Raw genomic sequence first — 27,013 nt, forward strand, 5'->3', positions numbered from 1 at the left:
AACTGTGAAAGCAGCACTTTTGTGCTCGTTTGTTGTCTGTACACAAGAATTAGGGAAGGTAGTGTGGCTCTCCCTCGCCTCCCACACCTGCTCCCCCACCCCTACCTCTCTCACCCAGGAAGAAAGGAAAGGAAATGCACTGAATGGACCGCACACACAACTGCTTCAGAATTGCCTGAATCTGTGCAAGGCAGACCACATACATTTGTAGAATAAACCTCAATGACACCACACTGTAAGTACCAATGCATTTCATCTTTATGACGTAACCCCCAATTTTTCAAAGTGAATGCTCTTTCAATACAGCTTTTAACACGTCATTACTTTGATAGTGTGGTAAGAGAATGAGCAGTGGTTATAATTACATTTGAGGCAAGGAACAGGCCAGTGAGGGGCGAGAGTGTTTCTCCTGCAGCAGGTAGTCAATTAGAGGCAGAGGGAGACTGTGCAGCAGCGCAGTCCTCACCTCTGTTGCTTCTCCACTGAGGTGCTGTAGATAAAGTTTTATTACAGCACACTATCTGCTTCTCTTCTCCTACATCAATAGACCAATCCATTCCAATGTAATCACTTCTTCACCTTCTATTTCTCATTGAGACTAACAATAAAAGGTCATGGTTGCCACTTTAATCTAGCCAAGAAGGTGACCATTTTAAAGAAATAATGACTGCCTCTTTCTGTGTTTTTTTTTTTTTTATGTAGCTGGATTCCTCTGCTTTACACCCCCAAGAGTTATTACGTGTGTTGTCGCTGACAAACTAAAAGAGAAAGAACGACCCAAACTGTTTTATTACTCCCAGAGAGCTCTGTGAAGACAGCTGCTGTTATCTGTCAATATTTAGAAAGGAGAGAAATGTTCTTGAGTCCAGCCTTGGCCTGAAGCTCATTAAGAAGGCTTCACCAGCGCCATCTTGACTGTATCAATACACAATATGGCAGAGACCATGTATCAGTCTACACAGATCATTCCATACAGCAAATCAAATTGAGCAAATCGATTTCATATTCTAGGAACTCCCAAACATTGCTATTCCTTTATCAGTCCATACAGAAGGCCATTGCTTTATGAGGATGTTTAAGTAAATTGCCTTGTCTTCCAAATCCTCTGAGGCTTAATGTCCTAGTAAGACGGAAAGCAGGTCTAAGTAGATTAAGCAAGAAAACAACTTGCTTTGTTAGTTCCACAAAACACACAAAGTCGCTTTGTGGAAAACTAATATGAACATTGGATTTGCACATCGCACGCAATTCAGTTCAATGCAGAAAACCTGAACCGCCGAAGTAAAAATAACATTCCGTAAATGATATAGAGCCTGTTTGGAGCAAAAGGTGAAGGGAACCGGTATCATTGGCGGAGAGTAAAACTTCTGCTTTTCCCAGAGACAACTTGGAACAGTAAAGAGGACATATTGCACATTCAATAAAATTGTATTTTCAAAATACAGACGAGTGTGGAAGCAGTTTTTGGCATAGCAGGACACCGAAGTCATTAGCCAAAAGAGAGGTTCCCTTTTGTTAAATATTTTATGCAGACCTATAAACATGGAGTGTACATGTGGAGCCCAATGGCTCTGGTAAAACCATTGATATGAGTCCATGTCTTTGGTGTTTGGCCTTGGAGGGGACACCCCGCTGAGCTGTTTATGAGCCTCTTGAACAACGAATGTACAGTGATCTGACATTCCATAAACTTTAGAAGGCATTTTATCGATGATTGATGTGATTGTCAACAAATCTGCATACAAATTGTGGGGAATGCTGAATAGCCCTGGGCAGAAGAGGCTCTAGGCCTGGACTAAGTCATAAAATTGAGAGGTGTGAAAAGCCCCACAATTCCCCCTTATTAGGAACTATTAACTCTTTGCCTAAAGCAGATCTGATTATCTGAAGCTTGTCTCTCATCAGTAGCTCTCAGCCAGGGAGGTCTACAGTTTCGTTTGCAGATCACTCATATATTCACACGACACACAAAAACAATGCCACAAATGCTACCTTTAGTTCCCAATAAGTTGTAGTTACCCCATTAATTCTATTTTTATTTGGTGTGATTTACACCCATTTCCTCCATGCAATAGTACAGGAAACAGATGCTAGGAATTGTTCTTTTCCTAAATTCCTGGGAGAGAGATTCTGGTCAACACTGATGTGCGGGCTTGGCTTTGTACTCGCATGAGAAAGGGTGGTAGACAGTGACTAAATTGACTCCCTGGTTTCCCTGCTCCGATGCTCCATTTCCTCACAGTTTCCACTTGCGTATGTCCGTTTGCCCAAAGCCAGGTTGGCCATGCTTTATGGCAGGCTTCCCTCGCGGAACAACCGCTGCGTTTTCCCAGGACAAGGTCAAGACTCGCCCTCTGCTTCTGCTGCGACAGACAGGTGATGGGTGTGACGGCTGTTCCTATACAGAATATGAGCCGAATACAGATGCATGGAATAAAGTGGTCGACATACTCTGTTTAGACCCAGTTGTAGGGTAAATCATTATTAAAAAGGGAAATAATTAAACACCCCGGAATTTTCGTTGCGGGTAAATAAAACCACAGTTTGTAACAATTCGTTAGTTTAATTACGAAATGTTAATTGAGTCAGGAAAAAAATACTTACCTAAGGAAACATTAAGGACCTATTACTACTGTTTATGTCGTCGAAGAAGATTTTGAAAACAAACGTTGGATTGTAGGCTATAGCTTCCAACCATGTACACAATAGGTCATGTGGCTCTTTTGGAATGTGATTAGGCTACACCAGATATTTCATAGAATTGCTATTTGCATATGAAAATGTTATGGGACGCTTTAAATCAATTGTTGTATTTTTGTTGGTGGCCCGCTTTTTGAAGGTGTGCACAGTACGCATTTAGTGTGGCATCAACCCAATGATAATACTCCAGCCACAAATCATTACTTTTCATGGGCAAGAGCGCCATCTAGAGGAGTTTTGACATTTAAGGGAATTTTGACGTCGCCTGCCCTATATCTATGCAGAACCCTGCTGAAAATGACACACACTACTACCCGTTATTTTGGACCATCCAAAATGTACACAGTGATTTTGAAGCCAATTTGTTCACCAGTTTTAGTGATGGTTCAATCACGTATTAATGTTGTATTACTGAAAAAGCTGTTGGAATAATCATAGGACCAGTAGTGCCATCTACTGGTCCAATAAGTAATCAGGATAATTCACACAGTATCATTTACTGACCAAAATTATAGGTTATAATAATAATACATGAATTCATTCCCCCACATAGCTCAAATGAATGCTTAACATAAAATGTTTTTTTCCCCTTTGATTCATACCAGAAGTATGAATAAGAGCCCAAGTCTTCAAGGCCAATGTCTTTACCTCTTTTGGGGAGAAAAACACCAACATGACGGAATAGATTTGGTGGCAAAAGATTCTGCATCTCAACGGTTTAATTTGAAAGGAATTGACCAGTTGCATGAATGCTCTCCATCACCTCAAGATGCAAGCTCTTCCATGAAGATTTACTGGATAGGAAGCTTTTGCTGACGGGGGCTGCTATTACCACAGATATATGGTAAAACATCATTTGAGTTCTAAAATGGTTATAAAACGTGTATTAAATTGTCTTAAGTGCTCGCTTTAAAACCAAAGAGGTTGTCATTCACTTCTATTCCAGGAGCTGATTACGTCATTAATTTGTCAGCCAAAAAACATAATCTAGTGCAGGACTGGACAGTTGTAAGGCAGGTAGCCTAGAGGTTAGTGCGTTGGGCCAGTAACAGAAAGGTTTCTGGATCGAATCCCAGAGCTGACAAGGTACAAATCTGTCATTCTGCCCCTGAACAAGGCAGTTAACCCACTGTTCCCCAGTAGGCCTTCATTGTAAATAAGAATTTGTTTAACTGACTTGCCTAGTTAAATAAAAAAAGGCAACTGTAATTTGTTTTTATGACAGACTATTTATCTGCAGGCTTTTATGCATTTGGTTAAAATCCTTTAAAAATGGTATTAATGAAATTCAAATGCGTCCTTTTGAACAGTGATGGGGTCAATTATATTTCAATTCCAGTCAATTCAGGAAGGAAACTGAAAATGCCAATTCTCTCCAATGTTTTTCATTGACTAGAATTGACTCCAAACCTGCTTCAAGTATTTTGATGCTCAGGCACTGCATCTCATATGTACGGCGTATTAACTACCCAACTCTGTGCAAAGAAGAGCATCGTCTTACTGTGGCATTTACTCTGCGAGTTTGGGCTGTGATAAACTATTAGTAACATACAATGCGGATTACCCTTGATGTTCGGCAACAAGATGAAAGATGACAAAAACACGTCACTCCTAGAATGCTTTATAGAACCCCAGATTGGGAGAGAAAATATTCCCACCTGTAGCTGGTAATAATGTGTGGGTTGGGTCTGTAGTCTGTGATATATCTCAGTGTCAGGGGGCTGTCACCCCATGTTCAGAGAATAAGGGGTGTGATCAACAACCAAACAAACATGCTGTCCAGGGGTTGGGGCAAGGAGAAGTACACAGAGCATCAATCAAACTCCATCTGTGAGGAGCTGATACCGCAGCACACATGCCTCTACGCTCAGCTCTGCTCGGCTAACCTCCCTCAACACCCAGCCCGCTTCTGTTTTGTGCTATTTCAGTCCAAAATTTGTGATAGAAAAAGAAAAAAAATAGAAAAATTAAGAGGTTGCTGGTTCATACATTCCTATGCTTTGTCCAAAGCTTACTGTCAAGCGCAGAGGTGCCAATAATCCACCAACGTCAAATAGACAACGTTGGAAAATGCATATCTAGCATCAGGAGAAAACAAATGATTCAATTTGTGTTCTGATAATGGACACGTCACTCCGTTGAAGTAATGTTGAGCCCAGTGTAATGTCAACTCCTGTTCCAGGCCTCTAAAAGGCTTGTTGGGAGCGTTTCCTCCTTCAATTGGACCAGGGTATGACTGACTGCCTGGTTTTTGACAGCATGAATTTGACAAATCCCCTCACATCTGCTGCTCCTCTCAAACAGCAGCGGTTGGCATGGGCTTGGACTGGGCAGCAAGACATTGTTTATGGCTGCTGGGCTATCCTTGGCTGTTCCCCCTGCACAACATTTTATCAGGCGTGAAAGTTTTCCTTCTTAGCTGGTGCTATGGGCAAATGAGAACCCCACAAAATTAAAATACTAATCAATGCCAATGTTACAGATTGTTCAAAATCAACATGGAGACAGAGGCCATTTCCCATTTCAATGACATTCAGAATAAAACAAAATAATTATTGAGATCCATGGCCTCAATAAAGTATCCATTGTTGCGGTAACATGCAGAGCATTTGCCAACTCCTACACCCAAAGGCGACAACTCCTGGTACCAAACAAATCAAATTGTATTTGTCACATGTGCCGAATACAACAGGTAGACCTTACTGTGAAATGCTTATGGGTGGCCATTTGATTCATTGTTCTTCAGTCTTATTGCTTGGGAATAGAAGCTATTAAGGAGACTTTTGGAACTAGACTTGGGTACCGCTTGCCACTGGAGTCTTTGACAATGTTTTGGGCCTTCCTCTGACACCGCCTAGTATATAGGTCCTGGATGGCAGGAAGCTTGGCCCCAGTGATGTACTAGGCTGTATGCACAACCCTCTGTAGCGCCTTACAGTCAGATGCCGAGCAGTTGCCATACCAGGCCGTGATGCAACTGGTCAACTACTACTGTTCCTTAATTAAGGGAAAGCTCTGAAGCAGAAATAATGTTACCAGGCCTCAATCTCATTATCAGTTTAATTAAGAAATAAATGTGCTGGAACAAACACAGGTGATATGTAATCGACAGTGTCAGAGTGAAGGGTGGAACACAGGACTTATTTCATTCATGGCTATAAAATCCTTGTTTTCATCCATTGTAACAACTGTCTTAATAGAATGTTACACTATAACAATACAATTCATCTCTGTAGTTGGAATGATCTTTTACTTAAAAAAGGTACAATAATACCACCTATAATATAACAGCACTGTAATAACCAAAACAAAAGACATACCACACTACATCTCTAAATAGGCAATAAATAGAAATGAAGGTTAATGACAGTGAAATATTGTCATTTTTATTGAGGCTGTATTTTTTCCTGGCACCCTGTAATGGTAATGCCAGACATTATTCCATCCAATAAAACAGTACATGGATACTAGTCCAGATCTGATTTTCAACAAGATTCTATATTTATGGTGAAGCAGCTGATGGCAATAGCATATTCAAGTTGTGCTGTCCAATGTCAACACTGACAGTGGTCAAATCCAAAACATTAACTTACGAATATTCAGATACATTTTAATGCAAGTGCAAATTGTGTAGGCCATTTTAAAGTGTTACAAATACTGAAAAACAGTTGCATTTCCCTGCATTTTATTTTAATAAAACATATCTGTATGCATGAACTAGTAACATACATTTGCAACAAACAAGCTAAATTGCCAAAATATTTATTTTGCTTTGTAGTTATGGGAAAATATGGAAAACACCTGGTTAATGTCTATGGGAAAAACAATCAGCTGTGGCTATTCTGGTACATTGCCTTCAGTGTCCACTAGATAGCAGACAACGTCTTTGTTTCACTCCTACAGCTACATGGCACGTACACGGAGCGTGTATGATTAGCCTACAAAGTCATCACAAATGTTAAACATTATACATAATAATAAAAATATTCTCTTTCATTTATATCATTGGACATTCAAATAAAGGTATACTATGCATCTGAATAAATTGACTCTGAATGATTTATCTTAAATCAACTTGCTAGGCCTATCCGGTTTATTATGGTGAAACCACAAAAACGATCCTGGATCAGTTAACGACTGCACGGACCAGTTCAGACTTCCTATCACGTGGTGCAGTAGCTTCCTTTCTTCTCAGAACCAAGGAAAGAGAATACTTCGCAAAATGGAGGTGATAATTATGTTGATTGTTTATCAGTGTCTGAATATATTTGCGTTGCACGTAACAATGTAAAGTGTATTATGAGCAAACAGGTCTTTGAAAATGATGCAGCGGCATAATGTGCACATGATTCTAACAGCATTTTTAGGAAGGCAACATTTAACGTTAGCTAGCTAACGTTAGCGCTGCTGCGTTTTTCAACATTTGGCTAGCAAAATTATCATGCCAGTCAGAGTTCTACGGTTACAATGTTGCAGTTATTTTGGTTTATAGAACGTCTCCACATTAAGAAGTACTTGAATGTATCATTCATTGGGATACATAGGCCTAAAATCTAGGTCAGGCCAAGCCTTAGCTACAGATTGTAACACCAGACAATGTGATGTAACCCCCAAAAAGTGGTATCCAGTATACTGGGTGTTTCAGGTTAACGTTAGGTAGGTAACGTTACTGTTTGGTGTAGCACAGAGAATTTTCGACCAACCTTAGCGATTCGTCGAAACCGGGGTCTCATAAAATGTCATTGTCCAGTTGCAGGATGTCTGTTGGAATTTAGAAAATGCTCTGTTAAAATAAATAAAAAAATGTTTTGCGCCATAAAGGAATCCAACAATGTGAGGAGTGTGTACGCCGCCATCTTGTTTTTCTTTCTTGTCTTTTTCAAGTCTTCACTCATTGATTGAGGCAGGTGGATCCACCCCAAAGTGCCGCATGTCTTGACAGACACCTGTCTCGATCAACAAGAGAATACTTGAAATGGACAAGATGGCGGCGTACATGTGGTTTGATTACTTAATGGAGTCATTTTATTTTAATAATGGAGAATTTTCTAAATTCAAATGGACAAGGACATTTTATGAGACTCCAGTTTCCAAGAATCTAAGACCGTATTGCTAAGTTTGGTCAAATTATGTGCTACACCAAACGGTACCAAACCTGTAACTCCCAGTATAATGCATACTAAACAATGTTTGGTTAAATCACATTATCTGGTTTTACAGTCTGTAGCTAAAGCATAGCCTGTCCTACAGTTTAGGTCTATGTATCCCAATGAATGATACATTAAAACACTTGTTGAACTGTGGAGACATTCCATAATTCTACAAACCAAAATTACTGCAACATTGTAACTGTAGAACTCTGACTAGCATGATGCAATTTTCTAGCCAAATGATCAGAAACACAACTGTGCTAAAGTTAGCTAGCTAGCATTTTGTCACTGCAACATTTTCAAAGACCTGTTTGCTACATAATATTTTAAAATGGCAAAACTGTTTTCCCTAGAATGTCCAAGAGTCTTGGCTAATGAGAAAATTCTATCTTGATACATTTATATGTATCTGTAAAATGTTTGAAATAAGATGGTATAGTCTGGTATTCATACAATTGCATTGTTATGTGACATGCATACTTGTTTTGAATCATTTTAACAGGGTCATGAAGCTAGGGAGCCTGAACAGCTCAGGAAGCTGTTCATTGGGGGCCTAAGTTTTGAAACCACTGAGGAAAGTTTAAGGATCCATTTTGAACAATGGGGAAACCTCACAGACAGTGTGGTATGTATGCATTTCACAAGTGTCTGGTATTTACAATGCATTTATATGAGGAGTAATGTGAGCTCATACGTTGGTTTCATGTAGGTAATGCGGGACCCAAACAACAAGCGCTCGAGAGGGTTCGGCTTTGTAACATACTCCTGTGTGGAGGAGGTGGATGCCTGCATGGCAGCTCGCCCTCATAAGGTGGACGGACGTGTTGTTGAACCTAAAAGGGCTGTATCGAGAGAGGTAAGCAAACTGCTTCACATTAATTTGCGATTGTCAAAATGTGACAAGTGTGTGCTCACTGCTCAGCTTTTCTTCTGTCACAGGACTCTAATAGACCGGGTGCCCACCTGACGGTGAAGAAGATATTTGTTGGGGGGATCAAGGAGGACACACGGGAGGACCATATCAGGGAGTACTTTGAGACCTACGGGAGGATTGAGACCATTGACATTATGGAGGAACGCGCAACTGGGAAAAAGAGGGGATTCTGCTTTGTCTCATTTGATGACAATGACACTGTGGATAAAATTGTTGGTACGTATGGGGTTGTTGCCGCTTTGAATTGCTCATTTTTAAATATCAGTAAACATTCCTTTGCTGAGGATTTGCCTTGTTTTCTTTTCAGCTCAGAAATACCACACAATAAACAGCCACAACTGCGAAGTCAGAAAAGCACTCCCAAAACAGGAAATGGAGGCGTCTAATCAGAGGAGTAAGCATAATAACCCATCTTTATTTGTCCAAATGTATGAATGTTTTAGAGTGGCACATATAGAACATACTTCAGTGTCAATATTGGCTTTTTTTTTTTTTTTAGATAGGGGTGGTGGCTCTGGAAACTTCATGGGCAGAGGTGGCAACTCTGGTGGTGGCAACTTTGGGCAAGGTAAGTCCCTTTTCCATTTAATATGTGGATACGTTTGGAACCGTAATTGCACCAGCAATGTAAATGGAATTATCTTGTATGTTACAGGAGGCTACGGTGGCGGAAGAGGAGGGGATGGATACAATGGATACGGTGGAGAGGGTCAGTATTTATGTAGCGGATCATCAGATAAGGAGCGGGAACTTGACGATGCATTTCTGAAAGAGAGCTTGCTCAAATCTGAGCGCTTTTCTGTCCAGGTGGAAACTACAGTGGGGGACCTGGCTACAGAGGTGGACGTGGTGGCGGGTATGGGGGAGGAAGTCCTGGGTATGGAAACCAGGGAGGAGGCTTTGGAGGAGGATATGATAACTACAATGACAGAGGCAACTTTAGAGGTACGAACACCTGTTTTAGCCTGTATATATTGTCATGCCACATGATCTGTTTGAATGAGCTGAACCCACAGTAATTGGATGTGACGACATTATTCTAAAAATAAATCCCTGTGACTCGTAGGGAACTTTGGTGGTGGAAGGGGTGGAAATTACAATGACTTTGGCAACTACGGAGGACCGCAATCTAGCTATGGTCCCATGAAGGGGAACAACTTTGGTGGCAGAAACTCTGGTGGTGGCCCCTATGGAGGTGAGTATTCTCTCGCTGAGCTGGATGAGGTGATGTGCTGTCTGATGTTGTGATGACACAACCCTCATCTGTCAATCATTTGTTTATTCCAGGTGGCTACGGCTCAGGCGGTGGAAGTGGGCATGGCTACGGCTCACAGCGATATTGATACTATGACGCTCGGGTAAGTTCCGTTTGAAAACACTGTGCATACCTGACTGTATAGTACAGTGTGAGCCCACCCAACACTAGAATAACTATTTGTTTTATCCTGTATCCATTCAACAGGCTTCAGTTCTTAGCAGGAGAGGAGATGAGCAAGGATTTGTCAGGAAAGCTGCAGGTTACTGTACTTTTAGGCAGTCGTCTGAAAGCATGTAGAGGAACAGAAGTCAGAAAGTTATTGCAGCTTTAACGGGAAACTAATCCTAAGAAAGACTGTACACACAAACTACAAGGGTGTAGCTAGTACCTTATTTGTGGTAGATGTTCCCCCACTTTATAATTGTTCCTTTTGTGCATCTGAAGTGTATGTAATGTTGTGCCTGTGGAATCAGGAGTTTTAAAAAAAAATAAAAAAGTATTTCGAACTCCAGTCAGTTTTGAATAGTCCTACATTTATTTTGCTGTAGATTGATAGATTTTCTATGGTCTTCTCATCTTTGTCGTTTTTGAAGAACTTGGTCCTGTCAGAAGGGCCTATACGCATCAGGCCCTCAAATAAGCTAGAGCTTTCTTTTTTTTCTTTTGAAGTTAATATGATTGCAAGTCTTTGTATCAAGTGTATTATGATCTGTATTTCAAGAACCCCATGTATTTGATTAGTGACAAGTGGTTATAAGTAGTGCAGACAACAATTTTAAGGAAATGTGTTTTACACTACTTGTATGCAGTAAACAGAATTCTAGATTGTAAAAAATATTTTGACAAGTGGAAAAAAAAGTTTAATAAAGTTGTGTAGTAAAGTCTTTTGAAGTATAGTGCATCATTGGCTCAGAGAGATTGAAGGATTTGATTCTTGTCATGTCTGTCATCACTAATCAAGTGTAGCAAATCAATATCCTCAGAAGTATGTTTTGTTTTCTCTGAACTTTGAAAGATTCATTTTTTTCCTGCCTGGATGGAAAGGGAGTCTTGGCTAGTCCTAGGGCGAGGGACACGCATCGCCTAGCCAGGATTGCACTAGTAGGATTGTTACAGCTACAAGCCACTTCAGTTGTGCCTCAGCGGGTCAGTATGGAAGATTGCAGTGTTTTTTCAGACAGGACCTCTTCAGTCCCAGCACAGTGGACAAGTCAGCATGTTGTGAGAGAAAAGAGAAGGCAGCACCGAGAGCCACACCCTTGGAGGAAAGCATATTCTAGCGAAAAAAGAAACTAGAGTTCCTGGACACTTAGAGATCCTGTTGAGTCAGATATGGCAGTTTACCAGGAAGTTCTTACTAGCTTTCAGACCTTACAGGGGAAAGGGAAGTGAGTATTTCACAAGCAGTGGTAACATAAAGAAGATGCAGGTAAGAGTAACCACTTTGCTTGGTTTACAGATCGTGACAGAAGCATTACGACTACTCTTAAAGGCTGAAAATCTCTAATGACACGATTACATGGACATTTCTGGATGGGTAAGACTTAAGTAAATCTCAAAGTATACTGCAAGGTGTAAGGCTGCACACACCAACATTCAAATAGGGGTGAACAATTTCTGTTGAGTATGGAATCCCTTCTAAGAGTAAAATGGTACCATTCACTCCACTTAAGGTCATTTTTAAGGATCTCATGCATTTCTTGCACAGCTCACTGATCTCTGGGAGTCTGCAGAACAGACTTTACATTCATGCAGGCTTACACTACAGGTATCTTGATATTTTGCTCTGCATCATTTTAAAGATTTTCTATACATCGCTTTGAAAGGTAACATTTAAAAAGTGTAACTTAATTAAGGATGATTTTTTTCACCCCCCGGTCAGACAAGGTAGGTATATATTCCAGTTTGAATAAATTAATCCAAGTATGCATGTCTATTAGATGTGTTTCTTGAATAAAGACATCTCTCCTAAAAGGAATTAGTGATATTTTATGTACTGTACCAGTCAAAGGTTTGGACATACGTACTCATTCCATGGTTTTTATTTATCTTTACTATTTTCTACATTGTAGAAAAATAGTGATGTCATCAAAACTATGAAATAACACATGGAATAATATAGTAACCAAAAAAGTGTTAGACAAATCAAAATATATTTTAGATTCATCAAAGTAGCCACCCTTTGCCTTGATAGCTTTGCACACTTGGCATTCTATCAACCAGCTTTCACCTGGGATGCTTTTCCAACAGTCTTGAAGGAGTTCCCACATATGCTGAGCAATTGTTGGCTGCTTTTCCTTTACTCTGTGGTCCATCTCAGTTGGGTTGAGGTCGGGGGATTGTGGAGGCCAGGTCATCTGATGCAGCACTCCATCACTCTCCTCCTTGGTCAAATAGCCCTTACACAGCCTAGAGGTGTGTTGGGTCATTGTCCTGTTGAAAAACAAATGATAGTCCCACTAAGCGCAAACAAAATGGGATGGTGTATCGCTGCACAATGCTGTAGTAGCCATGCTGGTTAAGTGTGCCTTGAATTCTAAATAAATCACCAGCAAAGCACCATCACACCGCCATTCTTCACGGTGGGAACCACACAAGCGGAGATCATCCGTTCACCTACTCTGCGTCTCACAAAGACACAGCGGTTGGAACCAAAAATCGCAAATTTGGACTCATCAGACTGTCCATTGCTCGTGTTTCTTGGCCCAAGCAAGTCTTCTTGTTATTGATGTCCTTTAGTAGTGGTTTCTTTGCAGCAATTTGACCATGAAGGTCTGATTCACACAGTCTCCTCTGAACAGTTGATGTTGATGTGTCTGTTACTTAGAAATTGCAGCCCAAATTTATGCTTCAGAGTTTAAGGCTGGTAACTCTAAGGAACATATCCTCTGCAGTAGAGGTAACTCGGGGTCTTCCTTTCCTGTGGCGGTCCTCATGAGAGCTAGTTTCATCATAGCGCTTAATGGTTTTTGCGACTGCACTTGAAGAAACTTTCAAGTTCTTGAAATGTCCCGGATTCACAGACCATCATGTCTTAAAGTAATGATGGACTGATGTTTCTCTTTGCTCATTTGAGCTGTTCTTGCTATAATTTCGACTTGGTCTTTTACCTAATAAGGCTATCTTCTGTATACCCCCCCCCCCACCTTGTCACAACGCAACTGATTTGGCTCAAACGCATTAAGAAGGAAAGAAATTCCACAAATGAACTTTAGCAAGGCACACTTGTTAATTGAAATGCATTCCAGGTGACTACCTCATGAAGCTGGTTGAGAGAATGCCAAGGGTGTGTGAAGCTGTCATCAAGGCAAAGGGTGGCTACTTGGAAGAATCTCAAATATAAAATATATTTTGATTTGAGAACACTGTTTTGGTTACTACATGATTCCATATGTGTTATTTCATAGTTTTGATGTCTTCACTATTATTCTACAATGTTGAAAGTATTAAAAATAAAGAAAAATCCTTGAATGAGGTATGTCCCAATTTTTGACTGGTACTGTATGAAAAGTGGTTGAGATTATCCATTTGTTGAGAAGAACGCTGTGAATACTCTATGTGAAGCAAACATGATCTCTTTGTTTTGTTAGCCTCAAAGCCTCCGAAAAGATTGGTTTGAGAGAGGGCGGAGAAAGAAGGCTTGGCGTTCAAAGGTAATGTATGTGGGTGAAAGGGCCTGGAACTGCAAATACTACAATGTGCAGTGCTATGCTTTTTTCCAACGTGTTTGTCCACTGGACCTTTTTTGAAGTCGTCATGCATGGTTCACATGAAGTGTAGCTGAATAATGGAGGTAAACTGTTATAGACCTGAATAAATGCAGTTGGAACCAGAGCCATACAGTGCATTCATAAAGTATTCAGACCCCCTCAGTTTTTCCACATTTTGTTACGTGACAGCCTTAATCTAAAATTCATTAAATTGCCCCCCCACACACACACTCTCTCACACACACAAACACACACAATACCCCATAATGACAAAGCAAAAACAGGTTAAGACATTTTTGCAAATGTATAAAAAAAAAACGGATTACATTTACATAAGTATTCAGACCCTTTACTCAGTACTTTGTTGAAGTACCTTTGGCAGCGATTACACCCTTGAGTTTCTCCCATTCTTTGCAGATCCTCAAGCTCTGTCGGGTTGGATGGGGACTGTTGCTGCACAGATATTTTCAGGTCTCCCCAGAGATGTTCGATCAGGTTCAAGTCCGGCCTCTGGCTGGGCCACTCAAGGACATTCAGAGACTTTCCAAAGCCACTCCTGTGTTGTCTTGACTGTGTTCTTAGGGTCTTTGTCCTGTTGGAAGGTGAACCTTCGCCCTAGTCAGAGGTCCTGAGCACTCTGGAGCAGGTTTTCAACAAGTATCTCTTTGTACTTTGCTCCGTTCATCTTTCCCTCGATCCAGACTAGTCTCCCAGTCCCTGCCTCTGAGAAACATCCCCACAGCATGATGCTGCCTCCACCATGCTTCACCGTAGGGATGGTATTGGCCAGGTGATGAGCGGTGCCTGGTTTCCTCCAGATGTAACGCTTGACATTCAGGCCATAAGTTCAATCTTGGTTTCATCAGACCAAAGAATCTTGTTTCCATCGTCTGAGAGCCTTTAGGCGTCTTTTGGCAAACTCCAAGCGGGCTGTCGTGCCTTTTTACTTAGGAGTGCCTTCCGTCTGGCCACTCTACCATAAAGGCCTGACTGGTGGAGTGCTGCAGAGATAGTTGTCCTTCTGGAAGGTTCTCCCATTTCCACAGAGGAACTGTGGTGCTCTGACAGTGACAATTGGATTCTTGGTCACCTCCCTGACCAAGGCCCTTCTCCCCCGATTGCTCAGTTTGACCGGGCGTGCCAGCTCTAGGAAGTCTTGGTGGTTCCAAAATTCTTCCATTTAAGAATGATGGAGGCCACTGTGTTTTTGGGGATCTTCAATGTTGCAGAAACGTTTTGGTACCCTTCCCCAGATCTGTGCCCGACATTATCCTGTCTCTGAGGCAATTCCTTCGATCTCATGGCTTGGTTTTTGCTCTGACGTGCACTGTCAACTGTGGGACCTTATATAGATAGGTGTGTGTCTTTGCAAATCATGTCCAATCAATTGAATTGACTCCAAGTTGTAGAAACATTTCAAGGATGATCAATGGAAACAGGATGCACCTGAGCTCAATTTCGAGTCTCATAGCAAAAGCTCTGAATACTTATGTAAATAAGGTATTTCTGTTTTTTTTTATAGATTTCCAAACATTTCTAAAAACCTGTTTTCGCTTTGTCATTGTGGGGTTTTGTGTGTAGATTGCTGGGGGGGATAGAATAAGGCTGTAATGTAACAAAATGTGGAAAAGGGGAAGGGGTCTGAATACTTTCCGAATGCACTGTATATTTAGTTAGGCCTACTTTTATAATACTTTTATAATATTGTTCAAATTCTAGACATTCAGTTCTATAGTTGTTTAAATTCTCCCCAATGTTAATGGGGAGCTAGCATGGCTGTAATAGAATGTTCAAGTGTCATGTCTGGTTGGAACTATGTTTTATTTAAGTGTTTTGGCTTTCACAAAAGATTTTTATAGATTTTAAAAGATTCAGTTCATAATGTTCAAAACTAAGTTTAATGTACATCATGGGCTTTCTGTTTTGTGGACAATAAACAAGGCTATTGAAAAAAAACAAAGGTCTAACATAGATCAACCCAATAGCTGTTTTGATTACATTGTGAATGGCATTTGGATCACTGCAAACCGTTTTGGTTTGTTCTGTTTCGAAAAACACATAGTTACGCAATCCCAGTCAGCAAAGCCTTTTATGTTCATCTGGCATACATTGTTGCATACTATCAAATCCAACTTTGTTTTTATAGCAAAATTCTTACAAATGCTTTTCAAAGTGCTTAAATAAAATGAAAGGTGGAGAAAGCTCAAACGTTTCTATGCAAATATAAAATCAAGATAGACATTAAGAGTAAAATAGCAGTGGATATGAAATTTAATGCAGAATAAGTGGAGAAAAAAGTTCATAATATTTAGTTTAGTTAATAGCACGGCTAAAATGGTATGTCTTAAGACAAATCTTAAGAATCAACAGTTTTTGAGGCCCTAAGATCCGGCAGGCTATTCCAAAGGCCAGGACCGTAGTGGCTGAAGGCAGTTTTGGTTCTGACATTTGGAATGACTAAAAGCATATCAGACATGTATTTGGGTGCAAGTGCTTTATAAATCAATATATGTCAGTTGCAAGAGCAACAATTTCATTGTTTTTCATTTTATAAACTGGGTCATTCGAGCACTGAATTGGCTGACAGCCGAGGTATATTTATTTTTTTATTTTATTTAACCTTTATTTAACTAGGCAAGTCAATTAAGAACAATTTCTTATTTACAATGACAGCCTAGGAACTGCCTTGTTCAGAGGCAGAACGGCAGAGTTTTACCTTGTCAAATTGGGAATTCGATCAAGCAACCTTCCGGTTACTGGCCCAACGCTCTAACCACTAGGCTACCTGCCGCCGCAAATGATATCAGACGGTAAACCACAGGTATGACAAAACATTTGTTTTTACTGCTCTAATTACATTGGTAACTAGTTTATAATAGCAATAAGGCACCTCGGGGGTTTGTGATATATGGCCAATATACCACGGCTGTGTCCAGGCACTCCGCGTTGCATCGTGCGATATATATATCACACCCCCTCTGGCCTTAAGCAGAAAAGGGTCAGAAGATACAAAATAAATGGAGCTGCAAATCAGAGTAAAGTTTATAAAACAGACTTTTAAGTAACAGTGATTGCAACAATACTAAAACATGATATATACAATTCACATTTTCATATCTCAATAGCAAATAATGTATAAATGTATTTACAAGCAATATCAGTAAAACAATCTGAGAAGAAAATGGAGACCAGTACAAAAATATTATAAAGGCATTCAAGGAGAGTAGACAAGGACTATATAATAGTTCTGCTATTTTACTAACGCTTAAAGCCAAGCATCTACAACATTATTCTTTGCATAGAATTATTACTAATGCAGTACCAAGTAGTAAAGCAGAGAAGTGCTAGTTGTCATTTTTCTTGAAAAGCATTTTTTTAATGCGGGGGACGAGGAAGACTGTGCCATCGGTGGTCTGCTGGAGTGAGTACTCGGACGGGGAGTAGGGCTTCCCCTCCTCATCCCTCACTAGACTGAACACCTCCAGGTACAGGGTGTTAAGCTCTTGCTTTATCTGCCGCAAGCTGCTGTAATTCTTGGTCTTCTCTCTCTGCAGTCGCTCCTTTTCCTCCTTCAGTGAGTCTAGGTCGTACTCCAGCTCCACGATGTTCTCCATCTTGCGTTTGCGGCAGTTCTGGGCAGCCACCTTATTCTTGCCCCGCCGGCGGATGTCTCTGACCAGGGCCAGCTGGGCCTCGTTGAGCTGGTGCTTGGACATCATCTCGTTGAAGTCGTCCACAGGCAGGTTGATGATCATGTCCACAGTGAAGGGGATCTGGAGGGCCTTGGCACGCTGCTCGTCTCTGGAGAGACGCTTCTCGGAGCGTCTCCTCTTCTTGTCTTTGGTGAAGGGGGGATCGTTGTGGCCAGTCTCCTCATCTGGCTCGGTCTTGCCATGTTCGGGCTTTTTGTCCTGCTGCTGAGCTGACACTGAGAGAGAAGTCTGGAAACCATCAGGTTGGAAAGACAGTGAGAACATCTCGGAGTAGTCAGACTCGGCACTCTCTGGGTTACTGTCCATCTCCTCCATGTCTGAATCGCTGTAGCCACCAAAGGAGCCGTCCCCATACATCGATTTCTCAGGGGAGTTAGCATGTGGACTTGCCTCCACAGACACACCTGAATCCGAATCTGGAAATTCTGGCATTATCTCAGTTTTGTTGCCTCTGTCAAATGCTTCTCTAGGAGAAAGGTCATGTAATTCCATTGGTGTAAAAGTAGGCTTGTGTGATATCTCTGCCAAGGAGTTACCTCCATTTCCTTGGCCACAAGGCAGGGTGACACTGGTCACTTTTGTGTTGACAATGTCTGGGTAAAATACATCACAGAAAGTTGCTGCACTGAAGTTAGTATTTAGGTCTGGAGCCTTTAGGGTCATCTGATTGAGGTGGTCAAGAGGAGCCATGTTGGGAAAGCTCTCCTCAAAGCCGTTGATGAATTCAGGTGGGCAGACCTCTGCTGTGTTTGACGCCACCTCTGCCAGGTTGGGCAAAGGGTAGAAGCTGTAGTTTGGATCCTGCACCTCAGGGGTGGTGTTAATGGGCAGATATCCTCCTGTCTGATCCAGTGTGTCCTTTATTTGCATATTCAGGCATTGCTGGAAAACAAGATTCAGAAGAGTCAAAACAAATCCAGTAACCCATGCAGTTTATCAGACGTCAAGATGTAACATTATAGTCATATGCAGTATAGTACCATCACATAGACTAGCTGTTGTTCAGCGTTTACTGAGACTTGGTTTCAAACCTTTGTATTTTATTCTCAATAGTAGGTGAAACTTTGCACAGGTTCAATATTCCAAATAAATTGCAAATCCTTAATTGACTAACATCTTAGCATGAAACTTTGTACTGTATTTGTACTGTACGTAAAGTATTTTCTGGTTTGTTTCCATGCTACTACCTTCAGCCACTGCTAAGCATTAGAGAGCTATTTAAGTGTTACCAAGGACACAAGCAGCTCTGAGGTAACAGTGCTCTGTGGAAACCTGATCACAGTGGATTTAGCTGTATTATCTGCTTCTGCTGTGTGTCCCATTCAAACACACAGGACAAAGGTGAGTAGGTTCTCTCATGCATGCATGGCTGCTGCAATCCATGCATTCTTTGGGTGTTTTTTTTTACACCACAGAGCATCGTGCCATTGAGGTGATAGAATCTGCCTATTGTACCTGCAGCTCAGGAAGGGACAAAAGCTCCATCCAGGCCTGCTCTAAATCTGGGGAGGTCCTCTGTGGGGGCTGGGAGGCAGGGAGGAGGGGTGGCTGGGTCAAAGCAGGCAGCTCACATGCCATCATGACATGGTTGCTGTTTGGGGCTGGAGCTACGGTGATGTCCAGACAGGCAGAAGCGGTCTACAATACAAAAAAGGGGGGGTGGAACACTGTAAAAGACCGGAACAGACATGATATTGTTTTTTGATTTGTTTGAGGGATATATATTTTTTATCTAATAGTGAATGTATTCTTACCGCCGTTGCCTCTACCAATGGGAAGGTCTCTGCCAGCAGCTGCATACATTCATCAAATGACAAGGCATCCCTGTCTTCTGTGAAGCTGACATTCTGAAGGGAAAGATTCAAAGCATATGTAACCCCTCTTGCAAAATAATAGGTAGGAATTTGAACAGAGTGCACTACCTAGACAAAGGTCTTCACAGATTAGTTTCTAAAGAGACAAATCCACCAATGCACAACTACAGAGCCACCTGTTTTTCCCTAATTACACTGGATGAGGTGGTTACCTAGCTACAGAGGAGCTGCACCCAACCCAGTGCAGGGAGGGGAGTGGCCAGCCTCTGACATGACTGACAGCTGTGTGTGCACTGTACCTGTGTGACTTGAGGAGGTGCGGCGGTGGTGGCAGACTGCGGTGACTGGCCGTTGGGTGCAAGGCGGGGCACGAACTCCCCTGTCTCCTCATCCAGCTGTAGCTGAGCCAGCAAGGCCTTCTCCTGCTCTTTCAGCAGCTGCTGCCTCTTCTCCTCCTCCTGCACCCGTTGCCGCTGCAACTCATGCTCCTTCTGACGGTGGCAGTAGTCAAACACCTCTCGCCCCGCGCCCAGGTCAATGTCCTGCCTCCACAGGATATCGATTAGGTCGATGTCCTGCCAAGAGACAACAGGTTAGACTGGAACTCACAAAGCACCATACACGAGGAGATTGTGCACTAGGAACAAGGAAGTGTGTGCCTGCTGTGAAGTAGCATGGCTACTGGCTCTCGCTACAGTGCCACACCCCGTCCCTTCGGGTGTCTGTCCTTTGACGACTGGCTAGAATGTAATGAGGAAGAAGCCGTCTGAATAATAGATGAACTTCTCCATTTCCCCAGAGTTCAGTCCCCACCCACAGAGAATACGTGCCTCTTAGCTGCTTTCCAGGCAGAGGAGCAAAAAAATTAAAAGACAACAGGTCAAATGTAATATTGTTGCATCTCTGTCTGTTGTATCAGTAGCTTAGACCAAAAACGAATTAAACCAATGATCACTCTGAGGAGAAAAGTTCATTCATACAGCTTGAAATGTAATGTGGTTTACTTTTTATTTTATATACCACAATGCACCACAAGGTCACTACATTCACTACTGTATTTGGAGAACCATATTGCGTTGAGACCTGGCAATAGAGTTTAGTACGGATATGTTCAGAGGAAGTGCTTACTATATTCCCCACTGGTGTATAGCACGTTTTATAACAAGATCATTTGGTCCTCCACTTCTACCTCACTGTGGCTGATGTTTATTAGCTTCCTGCGTGTAGATTCAGGAATGTCCAGAGATAAACTGTGCTGGTCTCCCTTGGGCCTTTTAACATCCATTACACAAACCTTATTTACAGAAGGAAGTGTTTCACAAGGGCCTTGGGAGATTGCATAAACCGAACATTAGGTCACACTGAAAGCTCTGAGCATGTGACTATTTGTTTCTGGGCAATAAAGGCAAACTATACATTCAGAGAGACTTGGTCACATGAACAGATCAGAGAGAGACAGATCAGATGACTAACAAAGCAGAAGTTAGTGTAAAGAGGATGTGGATTTGGAGCTTGATGTTATTTGTTGACAACTGATAGATTTCAACTTAGTTAACTCTGTATTGTAAAAGGAATGAGCACAAGTAACTGCTTTGTAACTGTGTAGACCAAATCAAGTGTTAAACATGACCATTATAAGTTCAACCCATGACCTCTTATTCAGAAATGGGTATAATAAACAATAAACATTGGCTTTCTGTTTGTGTGCATCAGATGTGCAGTGCTGCTGACTACTCTTTAACCCTATTTGCCTTGGTCATTACGTCAAAGCCAGCAATAGTCCATGACCACTAAAGCCCGTAACGTCAGAAGGTCTGGTTAGGGAATTAAGTCCCACTATTAATCTTGGTCAGAGGAGTGAGTACACACAACCATAAATTATGACTGTGGAGACGAGGAAGAATGGCCTAAACTGACCTAACAGCTGCTGGATGAAAGCAGCTTTTGTGGTCAGCCATGTTTTCTCCTTTCAAAAACAGCAGATTGAGTCCATGTGTCATACCGTTCACCCACACAACCAACCACAACTATCAGTTGCAGTCTAGAAGAGTGAAGAAATCTTGAAGGAACAATGCCTTATTATTATACAGACACTTTCATCATACAGGAGAGATGAATTCTGTCATAAAAAACAAATTAACTTCATCTAGTTTCATAAACACTTATTTCATAATCCCTTTTGAAGAAAATAAAATGACTGGAGCCACTTTAAGCTTTTCATGTTGTCAATGACACTTCAACTCCACTCATTCATGCAGTGATGAGTGATCTGTGTACATTCACAAATTACTGATCCTCCCTCTCAAAAAAGGATGATGTAACTATTGTGAACGGAAGATGTTGACTTCCATTGGGACCATTTTGGTAAATTGTTTGGATGAGCGACTTCACTTTTTAAACTCAGTAACTATTTTGTTATGAACTATCTTGGTGGAGTGAAGTATTTATCCACAAAATACTAGTGAAACATTCTGGTTAGTTCACTGATATTTTGCAATAGTACTTGAATGTAATAAGCTATGGGAACTGGGTTTGTAAAAACAAATGCTCATTTTCCTGGTTGATTCTGCAAGTTAGTGTAAATAAAAGCTCTTCCTTTTCCATTCTCAAACAAGATCTCTTTGTTTGAATCCCAGACGTACTTTGAGTAGCTGATTTTTCATCTCAGAATGTGCAGCAACTCAAACAACAGAATAAAAACATATTAGGGGTATAGACACCACTTTTAACCAGCCGACCACCGATTCCAACAGTACAGGAATTAAGTGACAGTAAAACAACTGATTCGTGGACCTATATGCATAATTCCTTGATACCTAAAAAAAAAAAAAAATCATAAAAAATTATAACAGTTGTATATTAACATACTTTGTTCAATACACAATCAGATGAGTTTGGAATTAGGATAACGCCTTTACTCCAACACCATCCTCTTTTTTTCTCAAAAAAAGAAACGCATCGGGTTACAATCCTACTGAACATTACCCAACTCAGGTTTACTCTTTAATCTTGGGGAACCTGTTCATCAATTGATTACTAGATTAACGTGTTATTAACTGTTTGTAAACCAAGGCCAGCTGCAGAACTACAACCACTTCTGGGTTATTATAATAATGAATAGCCTACGCATTTGTTCATTTGACACAGTTGGCCATATGTACAGAGAACCTATGTACATAGAATATAAAATCAATTCCAAGATTAGCTGGTACAAAGAGATGTTGTTTGAGAATGGTACCAGAAGAGCTTTTATTTACACTAACTTGCAGAATCCACCAGGAAATTGAGCATTTATTTTTTACAAACCCAGTTCCCATAGCTTATTACATTCAAGTGCAATAGTGCAATCAACTGTATATATGGAGCAAAGGCAGGCCTATGGATGCCATCTACGGGAACACAGGATGGGGCACTGGTGGCGCATTGGGAGATTCCGACGGCCAAGAAACAAGCGCACCGACATAAAAATAAATGGGCTGTCTGGGGAAAACTTTCGTCATCTTGGCATATTTTTTACTTGACAATAATTGCATCATTACACATTTGGATTACGATATTAAGCGGATATTCAACTGTTATTTGTCGCCCAATTTAGTTGTATGCACCGGGCAGACAACCATCCATGACTTCGCAGAAATCTCTATGAACAGACCTGTCGACTACAGCGCAGAGACGGAAATTGTAGCCTAGTGCTAGAAACGCGTCTACAAATGTCAAAACTACAGCACAACAAGTTCACATATGATTATGATAGGCTATAGGCTAAGAAAGCATATTTACGACACATTCGTTTCATTTAACTAATTAAATAATATACGGATTATTATGGAAAATGCACATTGGGTTGAACATGACAGTTGATTCATATCAGGTAACATGAGTGTAGGCCTTATTTCATTTCAATAGTTTGAACTATCCATTAAATAGTTGTTCGACTGTAGGCAAAGGGTAGTCTAACATTTGATCAACATATCAACCTTGAGATGTTTTACAAAGCCTACTGAGTTGAATATAGTAGCCAATAACAATAGAATATTTACCTGTTGACTAGGATTCATTTTATGCATCTCAGTTTCCATCATAGTGGATAGTTGGCTTGTCCCTTCGTAAAGAAAAACCCAATAGGCCTATATAAAATATATATTTGTAATCCTTTACAGAAATATAAAATGGTGGACTATCCGAAAGCGAGGAGTCCGGCCCAGCAATGTTTTGACTATGAAGGAAATAGTGCTTCTAATCTTGTGAAAGTTTACGGAAAACCCCAAGCAGTCTGATAGCCTTGCCCACAAGTTGCGTCAGCCAGTCAAGAGCTCCGAGAGAGCTGCGCTGGGATCGTCCCCCTCAACATCCTATTGGTTCTATAAGGCCAGTCTGTGGCTGTGCTCCGGACAGCCAATGTTACATTTGCTTCACGTTTATAAACAAGTCATTTGTTATTTAACCTAAACATTAAAAGTGTATTCAAGAAGTGTCCAGACACATTTACATAATATCTGCCACCATGGATTAATGACACTAGAAGAGGTATTTTGATAACAGCATCTTGGTTGACTTATGAACTAATATAAGAATTACAGTTATTACAATGTTATTACAGCAGTTTTTACAACTATTGTCAGCATTGTTCCAAAATGTAAGGCACATTTACCAATTGTATCATCTTGACAGACTAAATACCCACATTTATTTCATGCAGAATGCTATAAAGCTGCAGTGAATAGACTTGCAAACTGCATTTATGTACAGGGTAGGACTATAGACGGCAATGGGAATCAAGTATGCAATGAAGAAAATAAGGATTAGAAACTGAAACTATAATAAGGAACAATTGTTAGTCAACATTGATATCTGTAGTTGTCTGCAGTAGGCCTAAATCTGCTCACAGCTAATCCAACTAGGAGAGAGATGGGAAGGCAACTCCTGAAAGTTGATCTATTAAATAGCGACCTCTTCTGGTTTAGATGACGCCTAAGTATTTCATTCATTTGTACAGTAGCCTAACCTATACTACAGCAGGCCCCAGGCCCTCCCCTTGCACACTCTGTAGACTCAGCCACACCATTGACACAGTTGGCTTAGTATACGTTATTCAAATGTAAAACGGAGATGGTGCACAGTCATAGCCTCACATGTTTCCCTTTGCTTGAGATCCTGAAAAGACAGATTGTTGACTCAAGACCAGACGGTAGCCTCATCTGACGCTGCTCTATGTTCACGTCCGTGGGCGTGACGTAGCGTTTGGCCGGAGCAAGGAGTTTGGGTAGCCAGGCAAATGGTAGCCTACACACGGTTGCCTTTGAAATTGACGACCAGGGTTAGATACCCAATCTATTTTAAAAAGCCTATGAAATATTATTTTCCATAAAAGTAAGCTATAGGCTACACAATAATTGATATTTTCAAAACAATCGGGAAATTTCACATTCTCCAATATAGCCTAGTTGTATGCACACACGTTGAAAAAATATAGTATCATTATATTATTCTCCCCATCATCCATAACTTGATCTTTAGGTATAGGTCTTCATTATTTAAAGTAAATAAGGTATGCCTTTGCTGAAACATGTTGCTGGAATATTACATTAGTTACAATGAGATCCTTGACAGCGCCGATGTAGTTTAACATTCTGACACGAGTGCAATAGGAGGTTGGGACCACATTGCAATTATAAGCAGCGTTTGAAACGTCTTGTAATATGGTGGTCTTCACACCACGCTCTCTGACACGTATATGTAAAGAGCCTCACTATACCTCTAGCTATACCTGACCTATACAGTGCAGCCCACTGTCCCACTATCTGAATTCAAATGACACTATATGGATTTTTCTCCCAAGCGCGCCCACGAATACGCGTTCACGTTTGGCAGCTCCACGTCGACATTCTTCCAGCTGTGCACAGGGCTGAAAGAAGAAGAGGTAAAAGCGGCGTGAAGCCAGCTACACGAACACTGTATGTAGGCTCCAACGAGGGACGTCAACCGCGAAATTGAGAAGAAGAAAATCTCCTGGGTTTTTTACAGTTAGTCCTGCAACAATTGTATATAGCCCACAGTTTTTTTTGGTGCATTTTATGATCTTTTTGCCCTCGTGCTGGATTGCAGCTGGCCCCCTTTAAAAGCTCTCACTTCTACCAGGTACAGTATGATCAGTTGCTTTTCTTGTTTCTTATTATAGTTTTCTCACATTTCGAATATGAAGCTATGGAATTTCACATCTGCTAATCGAATTCCAACATCTTTTAATTCACTGTTTGATTTTGCACTTTGTAACTTCATTACAATTAGCAACTCTCCAAACTTTATTTAATGTAAACTTGTATGCTAAACTGAAGTGGAATATGTGGAATGTTTGCCTTGTTTTATAGGTAGACCGTGTATTCTATATAATTTTAATTGTAAACTTCAGTCTGTGGCTTGTGAAAAACTCAACAAATAGGCTATACATTTGCATAATGAATGTGGGTGTATTACTCCAGGAGGGAAATATTCAGCATAAAGAAATACAGGATTCCAAATTTGGAACCTTTAGACACGTCATCTGTTCTACATATGGAGTGCCCTAATTGTTCACTTTACAACCTTGAAGATAGTCAAGGTTGAACTGCAAAGTAAACACAAAGAAAAGCTGGATTCCAGCATACTGTATAATATTGTATGATTTAATCATTTCTGTGGTGGTGGGTTGGAGTGTGAGAATCAAAGTTCCCAACAGCAGGCTTCTCATTCACTCTATTCTATGTTGTCTTAATAGGCCCAGAGAGTTACTGGCTTACTCTTCTAAGTTTCATTTAATGCACTTTTTTTCACCACTCAGCTGTGACTGATTCCATTTTTATCTCAAATCATGATGGATTTAACTTAGGTTAGGTCTCAATACTGTGTTGAGAGAGTCAGCTTAACCTCACAATGACATATTTTCCACACTATTGTGTTAAATATAAGTGTTCACCAAACAAGCACACCAATGGGAAATGTAGCTACAACATTTCACTCTCTTGTTATATGTTGCAGGTGAAGGAGTGGTGAAATGGGTTGGCACAAAGGAATATAGCCTACGATGTGGCACTCTGGCTTTCCAAGTAAAGTTCTGTGATACACTTCGACTCTAATTGTTTGCAGTCAGTGCATTACAGAACTTTGTTTTGGGAGTTAATGCTCCGGCCTGCGGGAAACAAACCTACCAGCTGGAGAGTGGAACCATTATTTCACATGCCACTTGCAGACTGCAAAAGGGAGAATAAAGTTTTTCTTTTGACAATGACTCATGAGTTTTCACCAACTTGTGTAGTATGTATCTGCTTATAAGTAAACACGCACTTGGTCTATTGGTATCAGAGTGAAATGTCTGAACTATTAATGAAAAATGGACTCCCAGAAAGCCATGGTAGTGTCACATAATTTCCAATAGGACGACACAGTGGGCCATATGGAGACTCCAGTCATACATCACTATCACTTGGTCATGTGACTCAATGGATGTGAGAAGGCAAGAAAAACAACAGCAGTTGAAATGTTTAAACTTCCTTTTCACTGTCCTGGGTCATACAATGTAGTGGTCAAACATCTCATAACCATATCAAACCCATAAACATGAATGTCTCAATTTTGGTACTTTTTTCTTGATCATTTTCTGTTGAGCATTGACATTGTGTCATGCGAATGCTGGATAATTGTCTGTTGTATCATTCATTGTTGGAATGTAAGTCTGAATAAAACTATTTCAGAGATGTA

General features: G+C 40.8%; 2 protein-coding genes and 1 long non-coding RNA gene across 4 annotated transcripts; 2 read left to right on the forward strand and 1 right to left on the reverse strand.

Moving 5' to 3' along the window:
* The first annotated feature begins 6,810 nt into the window (after positions 1–6,810).
* On the forward strand, positions 6,811–11,522 carry ro32 (Heterogeneous nuclear ribonucleoprotein A3 homolog 2). 2 transcript variants are annotated; one of them, XM_045707220.1, is made up of 11 exons: positions 6,811–6,928; positions 8,353–8,475; positions 8,560–8,706; positions 8,790–9,000; positions 9,092–9,178; positions 9,284–9,352; positions 9,440–9,493; positions 9,592–9,729; positions 9,851–9,979; positions 10,072–10,142; positions 11,502–11,522. In XM_045707220.1, exons 1-10 carry the CDS (start codon positions 6,923–6,925, stop codon positions 10,125–10,127), a joined length of 1,020 nt encoding a protein of 339 aa, XP_045563176.1. In that variant the 5' UTR covers positions 6,811–6,922; the 3' UTR covers positions 10,128–10,142; positions 11,502–11,522.
* Positions 11,523–15,822: 4,300 nt separating this feature from the next.
* On the reverse strand, positions 15,823–23,590 carry nfe2l2a (nfe2 like bZIP transcription factor 2a). Its single transcript, XM_014173312.2, has 5 exons — positions 23,320–23,590; positions 19,579–19,854; positions 19,220–19,312; positions 18,921–19,103; positions 15,823–18,347 (listed from the first exon to the last, which is right to left on the reverse strand). The coding sequence occupies exons 1-5, from the start codon at positions 23,359–23,361 to the stop codon at positions 17,097–17,099; spliced, it is 1,845 nt and encodes a 614-aa protein (XP_014028787.1). The 5' UTR covers positions 23,362–23,590; the 3' UTR covers positions 15,823–17,096.
* Positions 23,591–24,841: 1,251 nt separating this feature from the next.
* On the forward strand, positions 24,842–27,013 carry LOC106586248 (uncharacterized). Its single transcript, XR_001324160.2, has 2 exons — positions 24,842–25,417; positions 26,294–27,013. It is a non-coding gene; the product is annotated as an uncharacterized lncRNA (long non-coding RNA).

This window comes from Salmo salar, chromosome ssa25 (genome assembly GCF_905237065.1).
Source record: "Salmo salar chromosome ssa25, Ssal_v3.1, whole genome shotgun sequence".
NCBI classification, from domain to species: domain Eukaryota; kingdom Metazoa; phylum Chordata; class Actinopteri; order Salmoniformes; family Salmonidae; genus Salmo; species Salmo salar.